The sequence below is a fragment of the Scyliorhinus torazame genome, chromosome 2 (assembly GCF_047496885.1).
Source record: "Scyliorhinus torazame isolate Kashiwa2021f chromosome 2, sScyTor2.1, whole genome shotgun sequence".
NCBI lineage: Eukaryota > Metazoa > Chordata > Chondrichthyes > Carcharhiniformes > Scyliorhinidae > Scyliorhinus > Scyliorhinus torazame.
In genome coordinates this window covers 199,354,009-199,367,494 of record NC_092708.1, presented here as the reverse complement: position 1 = coordinate 199,367,494, position 13,486 = coordinate 199,354,009, and the positions used below count along the sequence as shown (strand labels likewise).

The following is a 13,486-nucleotide window of genomic DNA, read 5'->3' as shown; positions in this document are numbered from 1 at the left end:
GGAGACTTCTGGACCGTAGGGCCAGCAGGACGGTCTTCCAGACCGTACCGTTCTCCCTCTCTACCTGACCGTTCCCCCGGGGGTTGTAACTGGTCATCCTGCTCGAGGCGATGCCCTTGCTGAGCAGGAATTGACACAGTTCGTCACTCATGAAGGAGGACCCCCTATCGCTATGTATGGAGGCGGGGAAACCGAACAGTGTAAAGATGGTGCCGAGGGCTCTAATGACCGTGGCTGCGGTCATGTCAGGACAGGGGATGGTGAAAGGGAACCGGGAGTACTCGTCAATCACGTTCAGGAAGTACGTGTTGCGGTCGGTGGAGGGGAGGGGGTCTTTGAAGTCCAGACTGAGGCGCTCAAAGGGGCGGGAAGTCTTTATCAGGTGCGCCCTCTCTGGCCGGTCGAAATGCAGCTTGCACTCTGCGCAGATTTGGCAGTTCCTGGTGGCGGTCCTGACCCCCTCGATGGAGTAGGGCAGGTTGCGGGTCTTTACGAAGTGATAGAACCGAGTGACCCCCGGGTGGCAGAGGTCCTCGTGGAGGGTCCGGAGACGGTCCACTTGTGCGTTGGCACATGTGCCGCGGGATAGGGCATCGGAAGGCTTGTTCAGCTTTCCAGGACGATACAAGATCTCATAGTTATAGGTGGAGAGTTTGATCCTCCACCGCAAGATCTTGTCGTTGTTGATCTTGCCCCGCTGTGCATTATCGAACATGAAGGCAACGGACCGTTGGTCAGTGAGGAGAGTGAATCGCCTACCGGCCAGGTAATGCCTCCAATGCCACACAGCTTCCACTATGGCCTGGGCCTCTTTTTCCACTGAGGAGTGGCGGATTTCTGAAGCGTGGAGGGTGCGTAAAAAGAACTGACCGCTTGGTTGAGGGTGGCCGCCAGAGCTACGTCGGACGCGTCGCTCTCGACTTGGAAGGGGAGTGACTCGTCGATCGCATGCATCGTGGCCTTTGCGATATCCGCTTTGATGCGGCTGAAGGCCTGGAGGGCCTCTGTAGACAGGGGAAAAACCGTGGACTTGATTAGCGGACGGCCCTTGTCCGCGTAGTTGGGGACCCACTGGATGTAATAGGAGAAAAAGCCAAGGCAGCGTTTCAAGGCCTTGGAGCAGTGGGGGAGGGGGAACTCCATGAGGGGGCGCATGCGTTCGGGATCTGGGCCTATAACTCCATTTTGCACTACGTAGCCGAGGATGGCTAGACTGTCAGTGCTAAACATGCATTTCTCCCTGTTGTATGTGAGATTCAGGGCGTTCGTGGTCTGGAGGAATTTGCGGAGGTTGGCGTCGTGGTCCTGCTGGTCGTGGCCACAGATGGTGATGTTGTCGAGGTATGGGAACGTGGCCCGCAAACCGTACCGGTCAACCATTCGGTCCATCTCCCGTTGGAAGACCCGTTAGTGACGCCGAATGGAACCCTTAAAAAGTGATAGAGCCGCCCATCTGCTTCAAAAGCAGTGTATTTGCGGATGGGGAGCTGGTGATAGGCAGACTTAAGGTCCACCGTGGAAAAGACCTTGTACCGTGCAATCCGATTGACCATGTCGGATATGCGGGGGAGAGGGTACGCATCCAGCTGCGTGTACCTGTTGATGGTTTGTCTATAGTCTATGACCATCCTCTGCTTCTCCCCGGTCTTTACAACTACCACCTGGGCTCTCCAGGGAGTATTGCTGGCCTGGATTATGCCTTCCTTCAGCAGCCGTTGGACTTCTGACCGGAAAAAAGATCGGTCCTGGGCGCTGTACCGTCTGCTCCTAGTGGCAATCCGGGGTGAGGTTCATGAACAGGGAAGGCGGATCGACCTTGAGGGTCGCGAGGCTGCAGATAGTGAGTGGGGGTTTAGGGCCGCCGAATTTAAACGTTAAACTCTGGAGGTTTCACTGAAAATCCAATCCCAGCAGTGGGGCAGCGCAGAGGTGGGGAAGGACGTAAAGCTGGTAGTTCTTGAACTCGCTCCCCTGCACCATGAGGTTCGCGATGCAACCCTTTTATCTCTACAGAATGGGACCCTGCCGCCAGAAAATGTTTTTGATTACTTGGGTGGATCGGAAGGGAACAGCGTCTTACCGTATCGGGATGTATAAAACTCTCCGTGCTCCCAGAGTCGATCAGGCAGGGCGTCCCGTACCCGTTTACAAATACTGTCGTTGTTGCTGCTTAGACTGGTCCAGGGTCACAGAAGCCAGTCGTAGTTGCTGCATCGGGGCGTTTTCTTCAGGCCCCGTGGGGCCGTCCATCCCGGGGTCCTTAGCCATCAGCCAAGATGGTGGCGTCCACGGGTTGCCCAGGGTCGGGGGTGGACAAGATGGCGCCGCCCATGGATCGCACGTTGTCGGAGGAGCACGAAATGGCGGCGCCCATCCCTCCAGCATGGAGTCCGGGACCCAAGATGGCGGCACCCATTGGCCGCACATGGATCGCTGGGGGGGTTGAGTTTGGGGTACTCCCCTGGAGATTGGAGCTACCCCCCCGGGCCTAGCACACTGCTAAAAAGTGCTCCTTTTTGCCGCACCCTTTACAGAGGGCCGAGCGGGCCGGGCAGCGCATTCGGGGGTGTTTCCCTTCCCCACAAAAGTAGCAGCGGGACACCCCCCAGGTGATCTGCCGCTCTGGCAGTGCAGGCCTGCGGGGGGGCGGGGGGTCCCGAGGGTTCGGTTGCGGCGGGGTACACGGTGCCCAAGGGACTGTCGCGCGGTCGGGGACGTAGGCACGGGCGTTCTGTGATGCCACATCGAATGAGGCCACGAGGGCCCGTGCCTCTTTGAGGCTTAGTGCGTCTCTTTCCAGCAATCGCTGGCGAATTTGGGATGAAAGCATACCTGCCACGAACGCATCTCGGACCAGTAGCTCTGTGTGTTCGTTAGCCGAAACCGATGGGCAGTTGAAGTTTCTACCCAGTATTAACAGCGCACTGTAGAATTCATCCAGTGATTCCCCGGGGATTTGCCGTCTAGTCGCGAGCTGGTGGTGTGCGTAGACCTGGTTGACGGGCCGAACATAGATTCCTATCAGCATGGCGAGCGCCGCCTGGAAATCGTCCGCGTCCTCTATGAGAGTGTAGATTTCCGAGCTCACCCTGGCATGCAGGACCTGCATTTTCTGGTCTTCTGTAACTGTGCTGCTGGGGAACAAGTCTGCGTATTAAATTGTAGCACAATCAATCACTCACGAGACGAGATGAGGAGTCGTCGAACGATGGCTTTATTACGCAGGCTTGTTCCCCAGCAGCACAGTTACAGAATATGGCTGCTGGGAGAACCCAGGCTCTTATACTCCGCCTTACTGGGTGGAGCCAGCAGGCGGCTGATCCAATCGGGACCCAGCGTCTATCCATCAATAGCCTCTCGGCATCACAGGGTACCTTCATACACCTAATGCATACCACCACATCTCATTTTCACTTTTAAGGTTCCTCTTTGAAGTGGTCTGCTGGGTTTAGGTTCGGGATAGTTTTGGTGCCAATTTAATGGGGCTAAAAGGTTGTTTTCGCAGTTTTCATACAGGAGCCATCTTGCGTGCGACCACTCACTCCATGGCCATCACTGGTCACGGAAACATTTTGAAGTGTCATTATTCCAGAACTGATGCAAATGCTAGATCACAGCCGTGAGATTCAGGAGGGGATGTCAGTGAGATTGCAGCGAGTGCATAGGGTGTTAGCGCTCCTCAGCAGAAACACAGGAACCAGACTTTGGCATAAACTCAGGAGCACCAGAGCTTAGCTCACAGCAGTAATCATAACTCTCCTGCCTTGTACATTGACCCGCTGACAGTGCCGACACAGGCCCACCACCTTGGGGTGATGTTACACAAATCTTGGGAGAGTAGAACTGCGTAGCCGGGGCAGATGAGGCGGGGGGGGGGGGGGGGCGGGGGGTCTGCGAATGTGGGGGTGGAGGAAGGACAGGAATGGGACGCATATTTTGAGCACTCCAATGCAGCTCTCAATGACAGCATGGGTGGATACACGAGACTCGTTATATCAGGGTCTCCGCCTCGGTCTCCGGCCACTGCACTGGCGTTATCAGCCAGGGCGTCAGCGGGTACCCCTTTTTTCCCCCCAAGTATCACCCGTCATCCTGGGGTGGTCCTCGAAGACGCCGGGGATCTCTGAGTGTCCCAGGATGCAGCTGTCACGCATGTCCCCTGGGAATAGAGCACACACATGCATGAGCCGTAGGCGGTGGTCACACACAAGTTCAACATACAGGGAGTGGAACCCCTTCCACTTAACAAAGGGCACTCTCGGATGCCCCAGTGTGTGCAAGGTGACAAGCGTGCCGTCAATTACCCCCTGAACCTGGGACATTCCAGAGATGGCGGAGAATCCTGTAGCTCAGGCATCGTGGTGGGCTTCGGCTAGCTCAAGTCAATATAGTCTGCTGCCTGGGCACACAGGGAACCCATGACCTCACGGATGCACTTTTGGGCCGAAGCTTGTGAAATGTCCCCGGTCAAGCCCTGGAATAAGCTGGGTGTATAGACGGGTGTTCAGGGCTGCAGTGACCTTCACGACCACCGGGAGTGGGTGTCCTCCTTCTCCACAGTTTGTGAGGATGTGGCAGAGGTATCACACTCTTTGTTGAGACCGTCTTCTGGGCACATGCTGTCTGTCATCTCCTCGAAAGACCAACGATGTCTGGACACCTTTGGCTGTTGCTGGCGCCCTTCTCTGGGTTCCTCCTCAGCATGATGGTCAGTCGGGTCTTCAGGGTGTGCAGCGGCCCCCTGAACATGGGATGCCGTCTCCAGCCTGCATCAATGCTGCTGTTTTCTCTGGCATCCAGCTGTCTGGGATGCCACCAGCACAACGAGGGCAGCCTCTGCAGCACTGACATAACCAGCTATATTATTATATCTGGAAGGAATTCGAGAAAGTGAGAAACAGAAAATCAGTGAGTGCTTCCATCCTGGGATCCTCAAATCCCCAGCCTCCCCACCCTTACGTGTCCCTCTTTCTCTCAGAATGCCATACAGGGAGCCAGTTGTGCTGGAGATCCTTGCCTTGCACACTCACTACCGGCCGCATCAGGAGCCCCTAAACCCCTGAGCCCTGCCGGGAATATTAAGGCAACCATGCTCAGGTGCCCTCCCTGATCCACACACACAGCCTTTGGACCCGTAGATATCCCCAGTGCTGAAGGACAGCGCTTGAGTTTGCACTGCTGCCTACGGCGCTGAGGACCCGGGTTCAATCCCAGCCCTGGTCTTTGTGGAGTTTGCACATTCTACCCGTGTCTGCGTGGATTTCACCCCCACAACCCAAAGATGTGCTGGGTAGGTGGATTGGCCACGCTAAATTGCCCCTTAATTGGAAAAAAAATCATTGATACTCTAAATTGTTTTTTTTAAAGTAGATATTTTGTTTATTAAACAGTCAACAATACCTTTATACAAAGAGATGAAAACCAACGACTTTACAGTCCATAATCACACTAACCATTAATCAACAAGGAAAAGGCCATGCCATATACACACAAGTTCCTTTCTGCTACAGAATATCAGAACAAACACAAAGCTACAACATTTCATGTGTACAAAAACAAACAAACACACTGTATAACCCCTCGCAGGTCCTCAACAGAATGGAACTTCCTTGCCATTCGGTCATTTTATCCATCAGTTTCTCTCCACGAGCCTCCATTGTACAGGCCTATTTATACGGCCTGATTTATTCAGAACCAAAGCTCGGTATCCATATGTTCCACTGGTGTTGAAGGTGCAGTAAACGGCCTCAACATCCAGTGATCAGGGTGCTCACTTGGATCAATCCGCCTCTCTCTCCCTCCCGCAGCTCCCACCAGTAGACTTCTCAGCAGAAAATCACCAACACAGAGCACACCAGAAGAGAGGAGCTCCCCTTCCCCTTCTCCAGCATTGGCAGCAGGCCACCTTATATTCTCCCTTTCCTTACTCCAGGCCACAAAAGCAAAGGGGTGGCAGCAAACAAGCACACAGCCTCCAGGAAGCTGCAGCTGCATTCAGATCAATCTGCCTCTCTCGCCCCCTCTCCGAGCTCCCAGCAGTAGACTCCTCATCAGTGGAAAATCACAATGTGCAGAGCACACCACAAGGGAGATAGCACGCTCCTTCCCTTCTCCAGCACTGGAAGCATGTCATCTTACATTCTCCCTTTCCTTACTGCAGGCCACAGAAGCAAAAGAGACAGCAGCAAACAAACTCACGGGCTTCAGGCATTTGCACTTACCAGCAGGAGCAATCAGCAAACACAACCTGCAACATCACTTGAGAATTGTGAAGTGCTCTCATAACTAACAAGACCAGTTCCTTAATAGCAATAGCATTCAGCTTTGAAGCTAGAGGCTGCTCATGGTCAAAGGGATTTAAAGTAACCTTAGGCATATAAGCAAGAACAGGAATGTTTTGGTAGGACGGACACACAGGCAGTAGCTGTAGTTGCCTCTGTAATGGGTATCCACAATATTTAATGATGGCTGGATGGACAAAAAAGTGCCTCACCCCCCCTCTAACCCCCCCCCACCCCGCCCGGGGGCGACCCTCGACCTGGAATGCTTCAGCCCTCCAACCAAGCCCATACCCCTGCCCCCTGAGGGGAAAATCACATCAACACATCCTTCCTGAGCACTGGGGCAGCAGCTCTAGTGTCCTGGAACTGCATGTCCGAAAATGGAATTGGCTACTGACCTCTTCAGTCCCCCTCAGTAGCCATTGCACCAGCTTCATATTTTTAAAAAGGAGTACTAAACAAAGCCCACGTAATTCCTCACGGGGAAGCCGGTTAGTTCCCGGGAGGCCATTACATTCGACCTCAATCTTGCGAATGAGGTGGAAATTAATGCAAATTAGGCTTAATGATATGCTCGCCATATTTGGGCATGATCGGGAACTGGCCATCGGAGCAGGCCGGTTAAATAGCAAACTGAACGCACTCGGCGCGAATCTCGCTATTTAATCGCCACACCTAGATCCACGCCAGGCGCAAAGTGGTGGTTAAATTGCATCCAATTCTGATTACCACATTCAAATAATTTCTGTAAATGATGGACTGTGGTTCCAACACTGATCCCCATGGACTATGACCTCCCACCTTCTGCTAGTCTGAATACATTACCATGCAGCCAACTTGTATCCATTCTGCTACTTGCACAGAACCAACATGTGCGCCTTAATTTGGACCTACATAATCAAAAGCTTTTTGAAAATCCTATAACAAATATTTTCTATATTATTTGGCCCAGCTATATCTCTCTTGACAATGCTTTATTTATGTTGGACTCAGCTCTGATATTACATCTGGCAATCGTGAAAATTAAATGTGCCAGTAGTTATCTTGGTTTCCTAAGTTACCATGCATAAATATTACTGGATCTCAATCAGCAACCTTCTTTAGGACAGGAGGAAATGCAGAGGAATAGAAAATGATTTGCAGCTTGCTAAAAAAACTCATCTTTCTATTTTCAATGCAGAAATATGCAGGGAGTCATCAAAGTTCGTATTCAAAACCAAGCCTTTCAATTGCATCATTTTTAAGTTTATCAAGTGACTCCGGTAAAGATATACCTGCAGAAAACCACATAGATGCCTCAGAGTCTCAGGTATCTACAGAACTACCCAAAGCCAGAGTGCACCCGGGTATGGTAACCTTATCATTACGTTACTGGGCTATTAATTGGGAGGTTTGAACCAATGACTTGAATATACAAATTTAAATTCCTCCACAGCTGTTGTGGAAATTAAATTCAGTTACTAAATACAACTGGAATAAAAAACTACTCTGACAAATTGCAACCATGCAGTGAGCAGATTGTAAAAAATGCATCTGATTCACGAATGCCCATCAGAGAAGGAATCTCCCATCCTTACTCAGTCTGGCCTCCATGTGATCTCAAACCAGCAGCAATATGGTTGACTGGCATCTACGTGGCCCAGCTCACTGCTCAATTGCATAGGAGTGGGCAAGGAGCTCTGGCTTTGCCAACGATGCTCACAACGCCTGAATAAATTAAAAGAAAAGACAGTGAAGTTAACCATGGAGAACGTGGCTGGCAACTGGGGGAGGGCAGGTGAATGGTCGCACCTGAGGCGAGATCTTCTGGTCAGTGCACCCCCACCACTGCGGGTTTCCCGGCAGTGTGGGGGGGTAGATTCCATGGGAAATCCCATTAACTGTGGCAGGACCAGACGATCCTACCGCCTGCAACGGCGGGCGGCCTCCAGCCTCCACGAAACACACCTCAGGGAGGCCAGAGAATCTCGCAAATGGAAACGAGCAAATGGGATGAGGTACAGACTGCACAGATCTGTTGTAATTGATTCAGGCAACGGGAAATATTCATGCTGCATTGGCATTATCAGGAGTCACTGTTAACAAAGTTAGAGCCCTCCTCCTGGTCTGACTCAGTTCCTTTGGAAATCCTTTTGGCCATTGAGCTGAAATTGTGCCCATCAATTTCGTCTAACCCACAACTTATCTAATTTTCCATGTGACTATTTTTTTTTTTTAATTTCGAGTAGCCAATTATTTTTTTCCCAATTTAGGGGCAATTTAGCATGGCCAATCCACCGATCCTGCACAGTTTATTTTGAAAGTTTCTTTAACTCACTCATTGTAACTCCTCCCCCCGCCAATTACTTTGGTTCAATACTCACAGTTAAATCTAATTGTGCTCTTGTTCCTTGTCTTCGAAGACCAACATTAAAGAGCCAACAAGGCCAGGCCCCTGCCCCAATCAGTATCCCCAAAACTACTACTGTCTGATCATTACTGATATTGTTCTGTTTATGAATGCAGAAATTATTAACAGCAGCTGATCCCAAACTGGAATCAAAAACAGAAGAAGATGAAATATATTCAAGCTCAAAGAGTGATGCACTGTCCGGTGAAGCCACAGAAATCTCAATTCCTTTTGTGGCTGAACTGGTTCTTCCAGAATCTTCCATATCTGTGGACACAAGTGAAGAGAGTGAACAGCTGGAAGAGGTCAGTAATGTGTATTAAGCATTAGTGGTTGGGGAGAGGCGTGTGACAATTTTCTACGTACAGAGTGCAGCTTTTTTTTAGATCCTGAGTGTACTTTTGGAGCTTTTTTTCTCTTTTGGTGAAGCTAGATTGATTTATTCGCTCAAAGCAAGTTTCCAAAATTATCAACTATCCAAGACATTCTATCCATTGGGTAAACCTCCTCTTACCCTTCTCAATAAATTTAATGAAGGATTTTGTAAAACGCATATTATATATGAACAAATGTTCATGTATTCACAATGAACATTCCTTGCCCAGTAAATGGTGAATCACTCACACTGGCAGACATGAAAATCACATGCCTTTAGAGTAACCTTTGCTGGATATTTTGACATGTATAAATATACCCTCAAACTCAATGGTCCACCTTGTTCAGTGTAAGAGATAGTGCAGAGTAATAGAAAAATATACACAACATTGCTAAAAAAACAATTGTACTTTTCTATTCAGCACCATTCAGAACTACTGGATTCAGCAACAAAATTAATTTCAATGTCTGTCATGGGGGTGTACCTTTAAGATATCGGTGTTTATCAAATAGCTGCAGTGATGTCACTGTGTGGGTGGAGCTGGGTTGTGTCTCTGGCTTTAACTTTCGTTTTGAGCTGGAAGCTGTTTATGGCTTGTGTTTTACTTTCGTTTTAGACAGTTGAAAGCTGAATTCAGACAAGGAATGTTTGTTTTGTCTCTCTTTGTGTATGTTAAAAGGTGTCCAGTTCACTTGATAATTTAAAAGTGATAACTGTCTTGTGTAAAGAATCTATACCTACTGCTTTGTTAAAAAGGGGGTTTGGCTTATGGATGTTGTTAGGCAAGTTATTAAAGGTTACATATAGGGTACTGTATCTGTGGGGGGTAGTTGTGTTGGTAGTTGATAAAATGTTTACTGTGTGTTCATAAAATGTTAACTGAATTCATAGAATAAACATTGTTTTGTTTAGAAATACTTAAGGTCTCTGTTGCATAACACCTGGAAAGTAGGCCCTTGTGCTCCTCATAACCAAAATCTATTAAAGGTTGTAGGTCAGGTAAACTCCATGATATACTTTGTAGTTTTCTAAACCCTGGCCCATAACAGTGTCATCAACTTCAAAATCAGGGAATGACACTGAGCATGAAGCAGAAGCTTACAACATCCTTGCCCCTTTATAAAGTATCAGGTAATTAGTGAACTGCCCTAAACTGGGACAACAGCTAATGAGAACAGTGAATAGAGTAATTAGACCATAAGATGACCACAAGAAACAAGAGCAGGAATAGGTCATTTGGCCCATCGAGCCTGCTCCACCATTCAATAGGATCATGGCTGATCCGACATTCCTCACGTCCACTTGCTTTCCCTTTCTCTATAATTGTTGATTTCCTTACTGATGAAGAATCTATCTATCCCAGCCTTAAATATCAACAATGACTGTGCCCCACAGTTCTCTGTGGCAAGGAGTTCCAAAGACTCACAGAGTCTCTGAGAGAAGAAATTCTTCCTCATCTCAGTCTTAAATTGGCTCCCGCTTATTCTGAGACTAAGCTGTCTGGGCCTAGACTCCCCCATGAGAGACAACATTCTCTCAGCATTTACATTGTCAAGCCCCTTAGGAATCCTATATATTTCAATGAGATCACCTCTCATTTTTCTAAACTCCAATGAGTAGAATCCCAACCTGTTTAACCTTTTCTCATAAGACAATCCCACCCATATCGGAGGTCATCCTAATGAACCTTCTCTGAGCTGCCTCAAATATCTTTTCTTAAATAAGGGGGCGAAAACTGACTTCCTGACCTGTACACCACAGTCAGGAAGAATAAATAACATCACCTCCTCCATGGTAGTCCTCAATACCGGGGCGCCGCAAGACTGCGTACGTAGCCCCCTACTATACTCCCTATACACACATGACCACGCGGCAACATTTGGCTCCAACTCTGTCTACACATTTGCTGACGACGCAACCAAAGTGGGTCGGATCTCGAACAACGATGAGTCAGAATACAGGAGGGAGATAGAGAACCTAGTGGAGTAGTGTAATGACAGCAATCTCTCCCTCAATGTCAACAAAACTGAGGAGCTGGTCTTTGACTTCAGGAAGCAAAGTACTGTACACACCCCTGTCAGCATCAACGGAGCCGAGGTGGAGATGGTTGACAGCTTCCAATTCCTAGGTCTGCACATCACCAAAAATCTGTCCTGGTCCACCCACATCGACGCTATGACCAAGAAAGCACAACAGCACCTATACTTTCTCAGGAAACTTAAGGAATTTTGGCATGCCCGCAATGACTCTTACCAACTTTTACTGGTGCACCATAGAAAGCATCCTATCTGGCTGCATCATAGCCTGGTATGGCAACTGCTCGGCCCAAGATGCGAAGAAACTACAGAGTCGTGAATACCGCCCAGTCCATCACACAAACCTGCCTCCCATCCATTGACTCTGTCTACACCTCCTGCTGCTTTGTAAAAGCGGGCAGCATAATCAAAGACCCCTCCCACCCGGTTTACTCACTCTTCCAACTTCTTCCATCAGGCAGGAGATACAAAAGTCTGCGAATACACGCTAACAGATTCAAAAACAGTTTCTTCCCTGCTGTTACCAGACTTCGAAATGACTCTCTTATGGACTGATGGACTTGTGGACTAATCTGATCTCTTCACACATCTCCTCTACTGAGTAGTACTATTTTCATGAGAATGTCACTTTAAGAAATGTTTGTCTGCTCATGTTACTGCAGTGATGTCAGAGTGTGGGTGGAGCTGAGCTCTGGACTTGCTTTTTAGTTTCACTTTGAGAAAAGCTTGGATGTGTCTGTGTTTTTTTGGTTTCGTTTTAGTGTTGGAGCTGCAGCCAGACAAAGCAGGTGTAATGTTGTTCTCTCTGCCATGTAAAGACTATCTCGTGATCATTTGGTGAATTCAGAGTGATAACTGCTCTCAGTAATGAATTTAAACCTGATGTGCTTCTGTTAAAATATTTTTTTAATGTCTTATGGATGTTAAAAGGACAGCCTAAGGATTACTTAGGGTTGTATTCTTTGGGGTTGTATTTGAATTGATGGTTGCTAAGATGATCACTGTATGTTTAAAAAGATTAACTTGAGTTCATAGAATAAACATTGTTTTGCTTCAAAAAATACTGTTCGATCTCTGCTGTACCATACCTGGAGAGTAGGCCGTGTGCTCCCCACACCACAATCTAGTAAATGTTGTGGGTCAGGTGAACTCCATCATACGCTTTGGGGTTCTCTAAATTCTGGCCCATAACAAACTGGGGGCTCGAGGGGGATAAAATCTATCTATTGGATTGGCTTACTGAACTTAAAGACAGTGAGTGGTGAGCATATTGTGGTTGCTTTTCAGGTGTGGTATTTCAGATTAAGTAGGGAGTGTGTTGTGGACAATGGCTTTCAGAGACTCTGAAGTTTTGGGGGTGGAGACGGTCACATGCAGTACCTTACGGACAGAGACTAAAAGCAGATTGTTAGATTTGGCAAAAACATTGCAATTAACATTACCTGACAAAATGCGAAAAGATGAGATAATTATGGCGGTGGATAAGCATTTAAAATTGCCTGAGATACAGTTTGACTCAAATTACAAATTAAACAAATGGAACATGAGAAAGAATTAAAGCAGCTTGAATATGAAAGAGAGAGAGAGGAAAAAGAAAAAGAGAGAGAGAAGAAAAAGAAAGAGAGAGAGTGTTTGAACTTCAGAAAATGGCAGTCAGTTAAGAATGGCGAGTTGAAAGGGAAACGTACAGTTAGATGATAGTGATGAGGATAAAGAGAAAGAGCGTCAAAGTCGAAGGCTTGGTGGGGATCTATTTAAACATGTCCAAGCATTGCCAATGTTTGACGAGAAGGAAGTAGAAGCCATTTTCATTTCATTTGAGAAGGTAGCTAAACAAATGAAATGGCCACAGGACATTTGGGTATTACTGATTCAAACAAAGCTGATAGGTAGGGCTAGTGAAGTGTTTGCATCACTACCGGAGGAGGTATCTGGGACCTATGAGGAGGTAAAAAAATCTATCTTAGGTGCATATGAACTAGTGCCTGAAGCCTACAGACAAAGGTTTAGAAATTTAAGGAAAGAATTTGGTCAAACATACATGGAGCTTGAAAGGCTCAAACAGAGTAATTTTGATAGGTGGATAAGGACTTTGCAAATAGAGAAAACGTATGAAGCTCTCAGAGAAACTATGCTTTTGGAGGAGTTTAAAAATTCAATTCCTGATGTATTGAGAATTCATGTGGAATAACAGAGGGTTAAAACTACGAGGTTAGCAGCAGAAATGGCTGATGATTATGAATTCGTTCATAAATCAAAGTTTGGTTTCCGACATCAGTTTCAGCCTGTGAGGGATAGAAACCGGGGACATGAGAAATACTCAAGTGGTAAAGGTAAGGGTGATCTGATGGGAGACAATAAAGAGAGTGTACCTCAGATTTAAAAAGAAATCTAGGAGGGTGGA

The 13,486-nt window shown here is 47.8% G+C and overlaps 1 protein-coding gene across 8 annotated transcripts in view; it reads left to right on the top strand.

The window, feature by feature from the left end:
* LOC140395077 (uncharacterized) overlaps nt 1–13,486 on the top strand; it is a 659,825-nt gene that overhangs the window by 261,494 nt on the left and 384,845 nt on the right. For all 8 annotated transcript variants that reach the window (XM_072482474.1, XM_072482512.1, XM_072482492.1 and 5 more), the window contains 2 exons: nt 7,462–7,590; nt 8,787–8,975. In XM_072482474.1, the coding sequence (XP_072338575.1) occupies nt 7,462–7,590; nt 8,787–8,975 (318 nt within the window). The remainder of the gene's footprint in view (nt 1–7,461; nt 7,591–8,786; nt 8,976–13,486) is intronic.